General features: G+C 39.4%; 1 protein-coding gene across 1 annotated transcript; it reads right to left on the reverse strand.

The window, feature by feature from the left end:
• Window positions 1–866: 866 nt before the first annotated feature.
• LOC136447602 (MAM and LDL-receptor class A domain-containing protein 1-like) lies at window positions 867–9,113 on the reverse strand. The gene is made up of 13 exons (XM_066446611.1): window positions 8,963–9,113; window positions 8,016–8,420; window positions 6,867–6,926; window positions 6,223–6,372; window positions 5,474–5,580; window positions 4,463–4,624; window positions 3,970–4,057; window positions 3,628–3,796; window positions 3,335–3,486; window positions 3,095–3,214; window positions 2,358–2,495; window positions 1,961–2,052; window positions 867–1,106 (listed from the first exon to the last, which is right to left on the reverse strand). The coding sequence occupies exons 1-13, from the start codon at window positions 9,015–9,017 to the stop codon at window positions 900–902; spliced, it is 1,905 nt and encodes a 634-aa protein (XP_066302708.1). The 5' UTR covers window positions 9,018–9,113; the 3' UTR covers window positions 867–899.
• Window positions 9,114–12,511: the final 3,398 nt, after the last annotated feature.

Genomic DNA, 12,511 nt, shown 5'->3' on the forward strand with positions numbered 1-12,511 from the left:
ATGTTTAAATACTCTGCCCTTATCTGTTATTGTGCAGCCATTAAGTTAGTGTAAATAACAACCAATAGACCGATCCCAAAGCCACGCCCCCTGTTCTATTTCGAACACCTCCGTCAAAAACAGGGTTTGACGGACCAAACATGGCCGCCGCGGCTAGGTTGAAAATAATGCCACTGACTTCGGTTTAGCTTTTGTGGCACGGAAACCCTTTCAGAGCGGGTCAAATAAGAATGCTATGTCTTCTATGTTAAAGGCTGTATCCACCGGGTAGAGTTGTTTAAGGAGGGGGTAGGTGTAGTTACGTAGGAGCGTAATGTTTTCGGTCAATGTTAAAGCGGCATGCGCCGCATAGCTTTCCCTTGTCGGTGGGCATCAGCGCCCAGTTTCTGACAAGCAGCCGATGGACGTGTAAAACAGGGTTCATATATCTGTGACAGGGTTCCCACTGTATTGACTGCAGGGATAACAGCTGCATGATATTTAGTAACTAAGAATTAAAATGCATCATTTTACTTCCCTGTTCACTTTCAAGTTAACAAGTTTCACACACCAGTAACTGAAGTTACGAAACTCTGCACTAGCGGACTTTGTAGTAGTCAGCATGTGGTACAAGCTTCCTCTTCTTGAGTGCCCGATCTATTTTCTTTTTAAATTCGTTTTTGTTCTGAGTATACATTCAACCAATACAGTGGAAAACCTGTCCCAGATATACGTACCCTGCTTTACACTAGCCATTTCTGCCCCGCCAACGCTGATTTGACGGAGGTTAGCTGAATAGAACAGGGGGTTCTATGGGTCTTCTATTCGTTCGATATGGTGTTCGACAGGATCGGTCTATTGAAAATGAACTTTGGTAAGAATAAATCCGGCATGTATTTTTGTTTTTTTCTGCAGGCTTCCTACGTTTGAATAATCCTAGATTTGATTAGCATTACAGGAAATTCACAAACCTGGAACAGTGCATCCTCTTCTAAAGTCACTATCTGTCTTTGCCAAGCTTGGCCCTGTGACACGTTTTGGTTCCACACAGCCTTTCTGTCAGTCTTTGTTTCAACATGAACGGTCAGGCTGGCATTGTTCATGTCCAAAAAGTAGTAGAACAGCAACTAGAAGTTTGGGACATATACAACAAATTAGTACATTGATAAAGAACTCGATTGTTTACATTTAGTGAGGTTGAAAACGTTCAGATTAGATACATGTTGATATTGTAACGAAATTTCATAGTATACTTTTAATTCAAGTACAATACGTTGGGGGAATAAATAAACTATTTGATAAATAGTGGTAAAATCCTACCGGAGAAATTTAATCTAATCTTTTAATAAAACATTTGATAAAACCCTAGCCCTAGTGCATTCTAGATCAAAATACATCCCCACTGCTTAAGTGTCCAGATACCTTTGAAACAAAGGGTACTAGTTTGATAATGCCCATTTGTAGTTACTTCGCTTTACAACAACCGCGCGGGTGCAACGTACGCATTCTAGAAATAACCTCAACCCGACAATTGTCAGGGCTAGCCTACGGAACAAGCATGTGCAAATCGACAACTGTCGGGCTCAGCAGGACAAGGGTTAAATTTTTGAATGTCTTGTTTTGCTATATAGCATTCATCGTGTGCTCTTAAACGTTTTGTATTGAAGGGGCCCACCTATGTATATTCTAATACTAAGATATCTGAAAACATTTTTGCTAATGTCAATTACAGCCGTTATAGGGGTAAATAGATAATTTCGGTCTCAATTTTCTTCAGTTAACTCTCACTAGGCATGCTGCCTACATCAATTTACTCTCATCAATTCACTCTGGTTGAGTGCAAATTGCGACATTGCCTCCTTTTTATTTTTCTTATTTCTACATTTTAGATTAGGATAGTAAAATCTGTTGTGTAATTAAACTTGGCAGTGACAACAAAACAACCTTCATGCTATTATATGAATTTAAGGCAGGACCATACCGAACAGTTAGATCCACTTGAAGCGAAATAGGTAGGAAGTTTCAACAATGCATTTGTCTGACATGTACCCAAGATGTACATAAAGAAGCCATCTGCAATTAAGAAAAGAAACAATGTTTGATATGCGTTAATGAACAGTTAGAACTATACATGGGTTTGATATTGCTGTGTGGCTTTCATAATAACTACACTTATACGTACATATTATCGTATATCTTGAAACATCACATTGATAACACTATTTTCCACAAACATTGCATTATAACAGAAGTTTCATTAATTAATTCATTCATGATCTGTTATATTTAACAAGAATAGTCCAATACAGTGCTTTACAGTGGGTGATTTCTATAGGCCGGTACACTCTATCGATGCATATGTTAATATCACAATTTACCTGTATTTCCGTTATGGTCTGCAGGAGGAACCCCTGTCTCTGACCCAGCACGTCCTCTGGTCCAGTCTGCACCATCGTCCTTCTGTTGGACCCAGTTACACAAGCCGGTCTGGAAGTCACATCTCCCTGGGAAGCCTCCTGTAGAAAAGATGGTGACATAGTAAACATCTGAGCACATGGTTTATGTCCCTTTGTCCAACGACCATCGGTATGGCATCATAAATAATTTATTCTGTTCTGGCAGTTAAAGTGACCCTGACCACAAACATTTGTGCAAGTCACTACAGCAGTGGGCTGATCTGCTGGTAGTGGTGTGTGTGTTTAACTACCATACTCCTTCCCAAAGGCTGAGTGCTAAGCAGAGAAAGCAGTATGTACCATTTTTAAAGCCTTTGTAATGACACGGCCGGGGATCGAAATCACGACCTACCGTGCGCAAGGCGAACACTCTACTACAGGTAACTAGGCCATTGCACCGGTTCTGGCAGGATACAGCCCAATCTTTGGTAGTTAGTAATGATGTCATAGCCTGATTTAATTGCGCTTATAGGCAGCCCAGGACAGCTGGAGTTTGGTGTATACAGACCAAATATGTTACAAACACATCATCATCACAGTATGTATCCATACCTAAATCATCAAGCTTTTACACCGCTAATATCAAGAACATTGAATTAATAAGAGTAAGGAGTTTGTTTGTTTTCAAACAGTGCACACAGCGATCGTTTTCTACTCACCGCAATCACTCTCGTCACTACCATCTCCGCAATCATCGAAGAAGTCACACTGCGCACTGCTCGGTAAACATGCCTCATTACTGCAAACAAATGCATTGTGTCTGCACTGATGCCAGTTACCTGATATGAAAAAAAAACAGTTTTATCAATTCCCCTCTGCAGTTTTTACCATTGACAGACAGATGTAGTGGGTCATACTGTTTACAGCACATTGTAAAAAGGAGAAAAAGAAATACTGACCTACACATCTCACAGACACATCCCTTGCATGGTTACAAAGTGGGCTCCAGTTCTCCCAGGGCTTCGTGCGACATTCGGTGATTTTGGACTTGTTGTGGGAGTCACAGGTGACGTCATCCAGTAATATAGGTGTTGCGTCTGGTGCAGGATACCTGTTGTAGCAGAATCGTTATCATCGATCAGTGTATCTCGATTATTCGCTTGTCTTCTGTTTAGTCTTCAAGACACATTGCGTACATGAAAACAACCATCGTCGGATTGCTTCTAGCGTCAATCATAACACATAATCATACCTCGAATCTGTCCAGACTGATTCCTTGTACCCCAGTTGAGCACACACCACATCAGCGCTAGTCTGGGTCCAGCCGATGTTACAGATGGTTCCCCAGCGGTGGTTGTAGTAGATCTCCACACGGCCTTCATCGAACCTGGCACCGTCAACTAGTCGGACGCTTCCGTCGACTGAAAATGTAGTAAAGGATACGTGTATTTTGTCATGTTACACTCTACAGTTGTCAGCTCAACACAAGTTTTCCTTCAATTAAATCTTTTGCTACTTGTGCCATACACAAGGTTTTCCCATCATCTTCTACACATCTTAGTAGAAATATCGAAGGTTATATTTGCTGTCTTACCTTCGCGTACACAGTCCCAAGAGAACGAGACGTCATGGATGGCAAGTACAGAGTCTTCTCCATTCCCAACAACAGCCTGTATAATAACCTGACAGAGAATGTAGGCGAGGAGGATGGCGTTGTAATGACTTCATACTTGTATGAACTATATCAAGCGGATCAAGGTTCATTTTTTGGGGTGACGTAATAATTGGATTTGTTCATTAGCCGAACTCCATAAGGCAGATAGAAAAGAGAACGAACCTTACATTTCAAATAAAGATTTGTCGATGGATTTGGCAGCTTTCATCAAAGTACAACATAGCGCGGTCAAGAAGGAGCGAATGTTGTCTGAAAAGCTGTTCAATTTTCATCAAAGATTGCAAAGCGAAGGCGCATGTCACACAAAAATAAAAAGTATTAAATAATGAATGATTATTTAATAAACCAATGTAAACACTTAAAAAGGAAATTTAAGAATATGTCTATTTATATACATATTTTCCATTTCTACCTCAAATGCTTCTCGTTCCATGAAGGAAGCCGTTGCCTCCTCCCACCCAACTGTTGTTTCATTTGAATGCCAGGCGGTTCTTTCTACCCCGGTGTTATAAAGGCGAGTCAACACGTCAAGGCTGCCTGCATCTTGTTGGGGTAAGTAGTAGTGGAACGTGATCTGTTATTGAAACAATTGAAACAGCTATGGTTATATGTTGAAGAATTGGTAAAGTTTGGTTTGATAGTTACAGGAATAAATAGAAAGTTAATAAAGTGAGGATGGCTGTATGCGTGAATGAATGAATGAATGAATGAATGAATGAATGAATTATTTCCGTGTCCTGCGACAAAAGTCGCCCAGCCCATACGGGCTTATAAGACACCATACATAAGAATACATAAACTTGAGTAATGGAAGAGGTACAGTAGTAAATAATGATAATCAGAAATAAATCATAATAATAGCAGTACTGAGTAACAAAATAATATGAGCATAATATAGTGGAGACACAAAAAGGGACACACCTGGTACAATGATTCAAGTCAATTCAAGAAAGCAAGTGGTAAATGAACATAAATTAAATTCAAGTCAAAAGTTGTTGAAGGTAACACACGTATATCAACTCAGTATATAACAGTCAAAACAGTATATGACAGGGTAGAGACAAAACCAAACAAAGCCAAAACTAGAAGCAAAATAGGATCAAATCATTCCATTGAAGTATTTTTGTTGTTGTTGCTGTCTTGTTATGAGTAGATGTAGTGCTTACGTTCCCTCCAAACCTTTTGAATGTATGAAGCAATTTCAAATAGCCCATCCGTGAATAACCAGTTAAGTTTTGTTTCATCTCTTTCCCAAATGATATCAGGTCTCTTGTGTATGTTTGTGTTTGTGTGTGTTTGCGAGTGCCCGTGTGTGCTTGTATTGTAGCAAGGCGTCTTCAAGTCTTTGCTTATGAATGTGATTTTAAAATATCTAAGTCTAATGATTGGGTGTAATCATTTTCATTATATTTGTAGAACTTACATTGCAGGATCCCGATACGGATGGAACGATCACTGGGCTGACGATACTGGCTGTGTCCAAAGGCTGTAGTCTGGCGTCACTACCAACTGACAGAAAATGACCACCACCTAAAAAGATTCAAAACAAATCAATGCTTCATAAACTGAAATCGATGTAAAGTTTACTTTTGACAGCTTTACAATTCTTTTGTGTAGGGAAAATATACTCTTTTGAACCTACTGCAAATGTTGATATGGTTTAGTATGATGGAAGAATGTGTTTTTGTTTAGCCAAATGTATATTCAATTCAAGTTCCAACAGAACAAGTTCATACAAAGAACGCAAATGAAGGGACTGTGTCAATCTAATCAGCGCAAAAGGTAAGGCCCTCCCATAACAGAAGGGACACTACAGGAGCTTGCATGCAAGGTGCAAGAAGCAGTGAATAGATATGAAGGACAGAATGCAGCTGCAGGGTGTCTCCATGACTACAGATGCAGAAACCAGTATATGATGATGATGATGATGATGATGATGATGATGATGATGATGATGATGATGATGATGATGATGATGATGATGATGATGATGATGATGATGGTCAATTTAAGTTAAGGGATTATAGAATCAGGAAAAATAGTCTAAGTACTAGCCTAATGACAAAACTGTCCTTTGGATAGAAATTCTGCGAATTGCTCGCTTAAAATAATTTGCTTAATTTCAAAAATGCCTTCATCAAATACTATTGCAGTGTCGATACAGATACTTACGAATCCCTAATGTACTGTCGACTGAAGGTAGGTTAGGCGTTTCAGACTTGCCAGCTGTCTGTGTCATCCAGTCGATGTCATCAGTCGTCACCTGGCGCCATTCGCAGGTTCCTATCGCTTCAAAGTTACAAGGTGCTGGATGTCGGGTCTCTAATATGGGGACAGAGTTGTTATATGTTACGTATAAAAGACATTCTGTTCGACCAAACATCTATTTCAAACGGCTTGGATTTTACCCTGTGCTGCACAAAAAATCTAACTGTGCAAGTAAGAATACATGTATAAAAAAAATAACTACTGTAAATGTTGTATATGGATTATTTTGTTTACCCGATAACGATAATTTGTATCTTACAATTTATCTTGTTATAGAGTTAAACAAAATGTTTCAATCTGACTCCACACGGTTTCACACGTCTCCGAGAAAGTAATTTACGGTATGGTTTTTCTACATTGCCTTAAGAGTACTTGACATTTGTTTTGTTGCACCTTCCTTAATACTCAATGCATTTGACGTACCATGATTGAAGTTGGAATCATACCTTAGACATAATTGATTATAGAACAAAGCACAACGTCTCATGTATGTGATATACATAGACTACATAGACCATAGCCCAGTGTACTTAATATAAAATTCTCACCTCGGCATGTGTCATCGTTTTGGTCGTATACCTCGCCATCTGGGCAAAGTCGAAGCGTGCCTAGAAAACACGAATATCAAAACATTTTTTGTATTTATGTATTTATAGCTAGTTTGATTATTTACACATGAGTCACAAGCACTAACAAGTGCAGTTATTTTTTTTACATTGTCTAGAATTTGTTGAAATTTTTATCAAATTTAATAACTGTTATCTTTGGTTGATATTGTTTTTCTTGCCATTTGTACTCTCCACTGTTCAGTCACTGTTAGTTCATTGTGTCATTTATGTTCTCATGATTCTGTTGATATGGACTTTTCATATTAATTTGTCAACTTTAGTTCTGTTCAATTTCAATATTTTGTTATCTTTGGTTGATACTGATTTTGTTATATTCATTTGCCGATGAGGCTGTTATTACTATCATATTGGATATTACTTATATTTACAAGTATTCCATTTCTGTTTCCAACTTTACTTATTGTTTTGGATCCTTGGCTTATGTTCATTTTCCTGTACTTTGATTTTCTCTCGTTTGTATTATGTGTTCATTTTGTGAAATGCAATAAAAAATAAAATAAAAAAGTGCAATTATGATATCACCCAATATTCTGTGACGCGTTATAGAAGGTGAAAACAATAAAGCCCCTAAAATACTTTACAGGCATGACCTTAGTGATGTATGTAACGGGAGGGGCCATAACATATGACGTTCCCTAACAAGACGGGCTTTTTGAAGATCCCATTATGCATAATTTCGCCTGTTTGTTGCCATTGGCTATGCTGATTAGAAGGGAAACAAACCAAGTGTATGCATACAGCTGCCATTTGTATTCAAACGATATATAATCTTTTCTTGTTTGCTGGAGAAATGGAATACAATAATAATGATGATAGCGTCTTGGAGCATATCCTGGTTTTAAAAGCAAAGTGTGACAGGTTCATGAACCGTATGAATGCGTTACTTTTCCAAAATTGATGTGTTTAAATTACTTTTTTTCAATACCCAACCACTTTCTTACAACAAGCGATGGAGTGTCGTGAGTTCGATCAAACCCATTAAAAAGCGTTTTACGTTAGGGCCCTCCCCGTTATAGAACGGACGATCAGAATTATTTATATGTAAAATGTATAATCATTCCATCTCACCTGCACAATAGGCCTGGGAACAGCTAGTCGGCGGCACCAACTCGTACACGTAGAAAACCCCTTGTGTATCCACACACCGTTTGACCTGGATTTTCCACGGGAAAGAACAACAGTTTCCCGGTACACCGTAATTAGGACAAACCGTTCGGTTGACTACAGTACTGTCTGTTGGTAGGGTTCCGTTCATCCATATAGGAACCTGGGTCCCACAGTGGTACGGCTCCACACAGGTTGTAGGGATTTCACCGCCAACATAACTGATGAACCGGTACCAGCCTTTTGATAACGTGTTGTCACAAAGGAGGTTACCTCCCGACCCAACCTCCGCCGCAGCGCTTCGGCGAGCCTGGTTAAGCTCTTGGTAGTTCGTACGGGGGTCACAAGAGGCCGGCTGGTACTGGAACACTAGACACAGAACATTCTAATCAGTATCCCAGCTTTAGTACTCACTAAATATAATCTAAAGACCTGCGGATACAGACATATTATTTTTAATTATTTATGTCTGTATGTCCTTTGGTGTTTGTGTTAAGCTTATAACTCTTTTTAGATATGTATCATGTTCCTATGGGTTTGTTTTTTATATACCCGAAATTAAGAAAGAAAGAGAGAAACAGCAGGAACATTGACATCCAATGCGAAAAATGATAACAGTCGAAACAGACAATAGATTTGTATCATGAGTCAGTATTTACAGTTTACTAGTGTACGAAGGGTCTGATACCATCAGTATCTTTATCTTAGACCCCCCCCCCCCCCATCCCCTCGCTTTAACACACACCTTGTTGGCAATGCTTAGCAGACAGAAGCTGGCGTTCCGACAACTTTCACACTGTGAGAACTAACCGTTGAAACAGGCAGAAACGTCGTTTAAAATCGTACATGCCCCCCTCCCATGGATATCCGTCCGACGTCAGCGTTAATGCGTTAATAAGAAAGTCACTCACCCGCTTTCAACAGGAACAGAGACACCAGTGAATCACATCGCAACAGGTATCTCATTGCGCCCAACTTTTGAGGTTACGTTAATGAAAGAAACGTATAAAATATAAAATGCTTTAACAATGCAACGATGTTTTGACAGCGCTTCTGCCCGAGGAGGTCATAACCTGCTGTTCCCTGGCAGCCGGTGCATGTTTCTTTAAACATTGGCAGTCTATATCAAATCGTTTCCTTGTCAAATATTTGAGTTACGTGTCTGCGCTAAGCTGGGTAATGTAGTTATTTACACATGAAAGGCTCAGGTCTTATCTAGATCAAATAATGACATCATAGGAATAACCGACATAAATCCTGATCATGAACAACGAAGCATACAATTACATCAGCATAAGAAAAAATCATGATCCTAAACAGGAATCCTGCCGTTCTCTTTCGTCTTTCAATCGTGACTAATATATTTGTTTAACGTCAAAACTACTGACTTAATAACCAATAAAAAACGTAGTATATTGAGTCTTTTTTGTTGTTATTGTAACCTGATTTATCTATATTCTAGCTTCTATTACCCCTATCCAGAAATGTACTTGTAGCAGGCGCTAGCGCTATCAGTGATGTCATAGAAACATTTACGCCTTTGCCAGGTGTCCATGGCATGTTTACGGCTATTTTTCATCACTCTGGTCAACACCATTTGTATGGCAAACAAGGAAAAGAGATCTAATACTGCGATAACGTGTCAAGTGACATAAAAGGTTAAGGCAAAAAAAGAACATGTTTTTCACTTTTTTGTATCTCAATGTACAATTTTCCCGCCATACTTGGGCATTGATTTAGTTTCTTTTGCTATACAAGTTGACAGAAATGTTACTCTTTGCTTTGTTCGTCATTTAATGTCATTAAAGATGCATTTAGATGCCGTAAGATGAATGATAAATAAGTTCTGAGCCTCACTAAGAAATACAACGTACATGTCAACTTATTACATTGTATGAAGTCTATCATCAGTATTTACTAGGTATCAAAGTAGTGTTTTCGCTACTTTCAAGTTGACATCCTTTAAAAGTGAGTAGGTGACTAGAAAAACAGGGTGAACCGTGATCAGACAGCCACAGAGGTGACGGCGTGCATGGCGTTCGCTGTTCGCTCACTTCACGCTCCCATGGCGACGTTGGCGCTCTCTCGGCGCTCACACTACACTCTGGCCAATTTGAGGTCGCAGAGAGAGCGCGGCCAGAACGCCCCCATTCCACTTGACGGAGATGACGCTGTGCGCTCGCTGTGCCCTACATTGAATCTGTATAACGATTGATTTTACAAGTGGAACACCATCCATCATATACAAGCAACGGGGCAACCAAAAAGGCAACAAAACACAAAAAGCGTAAACATATATATATTTTTCAATCTATATATGTGAAATTCGTTGAGCGTTTGGCCAAATTTTAAGTTGGGTGAACATGTTGCGATCACAGCGAGGTCGCCGGCCTAGTGGAATGGTGTAAATGACAGCACATGGATATGATGACCTTGGCAATAAGTAACACAGGCTGCTCTTAGTGCGGTACACTAAACATTAAACTGCCACATAAATCTTATCGTGCGTGACAACCTTATCAGGAAAAAGGCTCGGGCTTTGTTTGGGGTCTATACCTATCTGCAGATAACGATAAGTTTATTGACATCTGAATCAATCAATGTCGTGGTGCTAGTTTGAAAACATATCTCGCGGCAGCTACTTGTTAGTGTACACAGCATTGCCAAAACCAATTAACACCGTGCAGTCTTTTTGAACGATTGCACGTAAACTCGTTGTAAAAGATCGTAATCTTAAACAAGCAACGCCTTTCAATTCAAAGCCTACGCACGTGGTTTAAAGACGTACTTATGTTGAGGCCAGGGCGTTCAGTGTTGTTGAAGTCATAATAGTTGCCAAGATCCGAGACTGCGGTGTCGCGTTGCTTAACGGCTGCCTAGGGTGTTTGGCCCAGAAAAAAACGAATTCAGGGGTCTTGGCATCGAATCTCGTCATATGTCACCGATGTTGTGCCCTTGGGAAAGGGTGTAAAATGGGTACCTGACGGTTGGGGAGCTAAAAGGCGGTGGACGGAGAGTATTTGGCTTCCTCTTCCAATACAATGCCCTAGACACAACCCACTGCCCCTACGGCCTCAAAAAGACTATGGGACTACTTTTACCGTTTAGTACCAATACATAATATTTTGTTGCACTAGTCTGATACCCGCAAGAAATCGCTCCACCCTTATCTGGGCGAAGAGTTGTTTCAAAACAGGGTCAAAATTATGATACCATGGGTGATTCCACATTTGCATTAGATATACAAAAAGGAGATACACACCAATGCAATAAACATTACGGAATAGTTTCATCAGGTTGGTAAGTCAATGAATAAAAAGACTATTTTTGGAACAACCAAGAGATTTATTAAACTGACGTTTCGCTGAATAAAATACATGAGACTGCAAGAGCATAAGTATGTTGCATGCTGCCTAGCAGGCAAATAAGTTGTTTTTCAGTCACGCTTACTTACTATCTACAATCTCCCCCAAGAGACAAACAATATTTAAACTGTAGTAATTGCATATTTTGAATTTTCAGCATGTACGCGATATGCGGCACATATAATTTGAAGAGGAATATCACAATAGGAAACATGTTAGCACAGTCCTTTATAACATACGTGTACCGATTTTATTGATACAGCTGCAGTTTAGTTTGCTGTAACGTTTTAACAAGTTTAGTTATTCATGTTTCGCTGTCGACTCACTTAATCTTCTAACAGTCAACAATTTTCATCTAAGTAAATATAATTCAATACTCGGTCATACCTAAGTCACACTACCACACGTAAGCGCAAATAGCAGGTCGCTATCTGAGATAAATAACGACGGTAAAAGACGCGATTAATTCTTTATACGTGTGTTTGACCCAAATGTCTTTTGCCGCCATTGGCATCGTGATAAGCGACATCGTTGTCTATCTTAGGACGTTTGAAGAGGATCTAATTGAAATTATATACAAGAAAGAAACAGTTATCAAATTGTTTTTAAATACAACAAATACCAGTAAGACATCAATGCATTTTACAGTGTACATGTATACACAGTACATACTGTTTATCCGTAATTCTAATTACTGTCTTCAAGCTCACTCGAGAGACGTGACTTTTGCTGGGTCATCCTCGATTTTTTTGGATGAAACCTAGGACTTGAGGACTTTGTACTGTACAATTGTGTAAATCGATACTGTGCTGTCTTTTGTAAAAGCCACTAATGTTTGCCTCCTAATAACTTTCTAACATTTTTTCTAACCTTCCGAGTGACATAGTCCTGTTAACTCATCTAGAGTAGGCGTAGCGTCTTTTGAAAGAATAGTACCGGAAGACTAAAATGTGACATTTCTAACGTTCTATATAAATCTAGCAGTCCACATCTGTCATGGGAGTGGCAGATCTAGATGATTCTGACTGAGCAGAGTCTGGTCTTGCATCCTGGCTGGGGTGCCTTTTGTTTGCCCTTTTCTGTCGCCTTTTGCGA

The sequence above is a fragment of the Branchiostoma lanceolatum genome, chromosome 13, assembly GCF_035083965.1.
Source record: "Branchiostoma lanceolatum isolate klBraLanc5 chromosome 13, klBraLanc5.hap2, whole genome shotgun sequence".
Taxonomy (NCBI): Eukaryota; Metazoa; Chordata; class Leptocardii; order Amphioxiformes; family Branchiostomatidae; genus Branchiostoma; species Branchiostoma lanceolatum.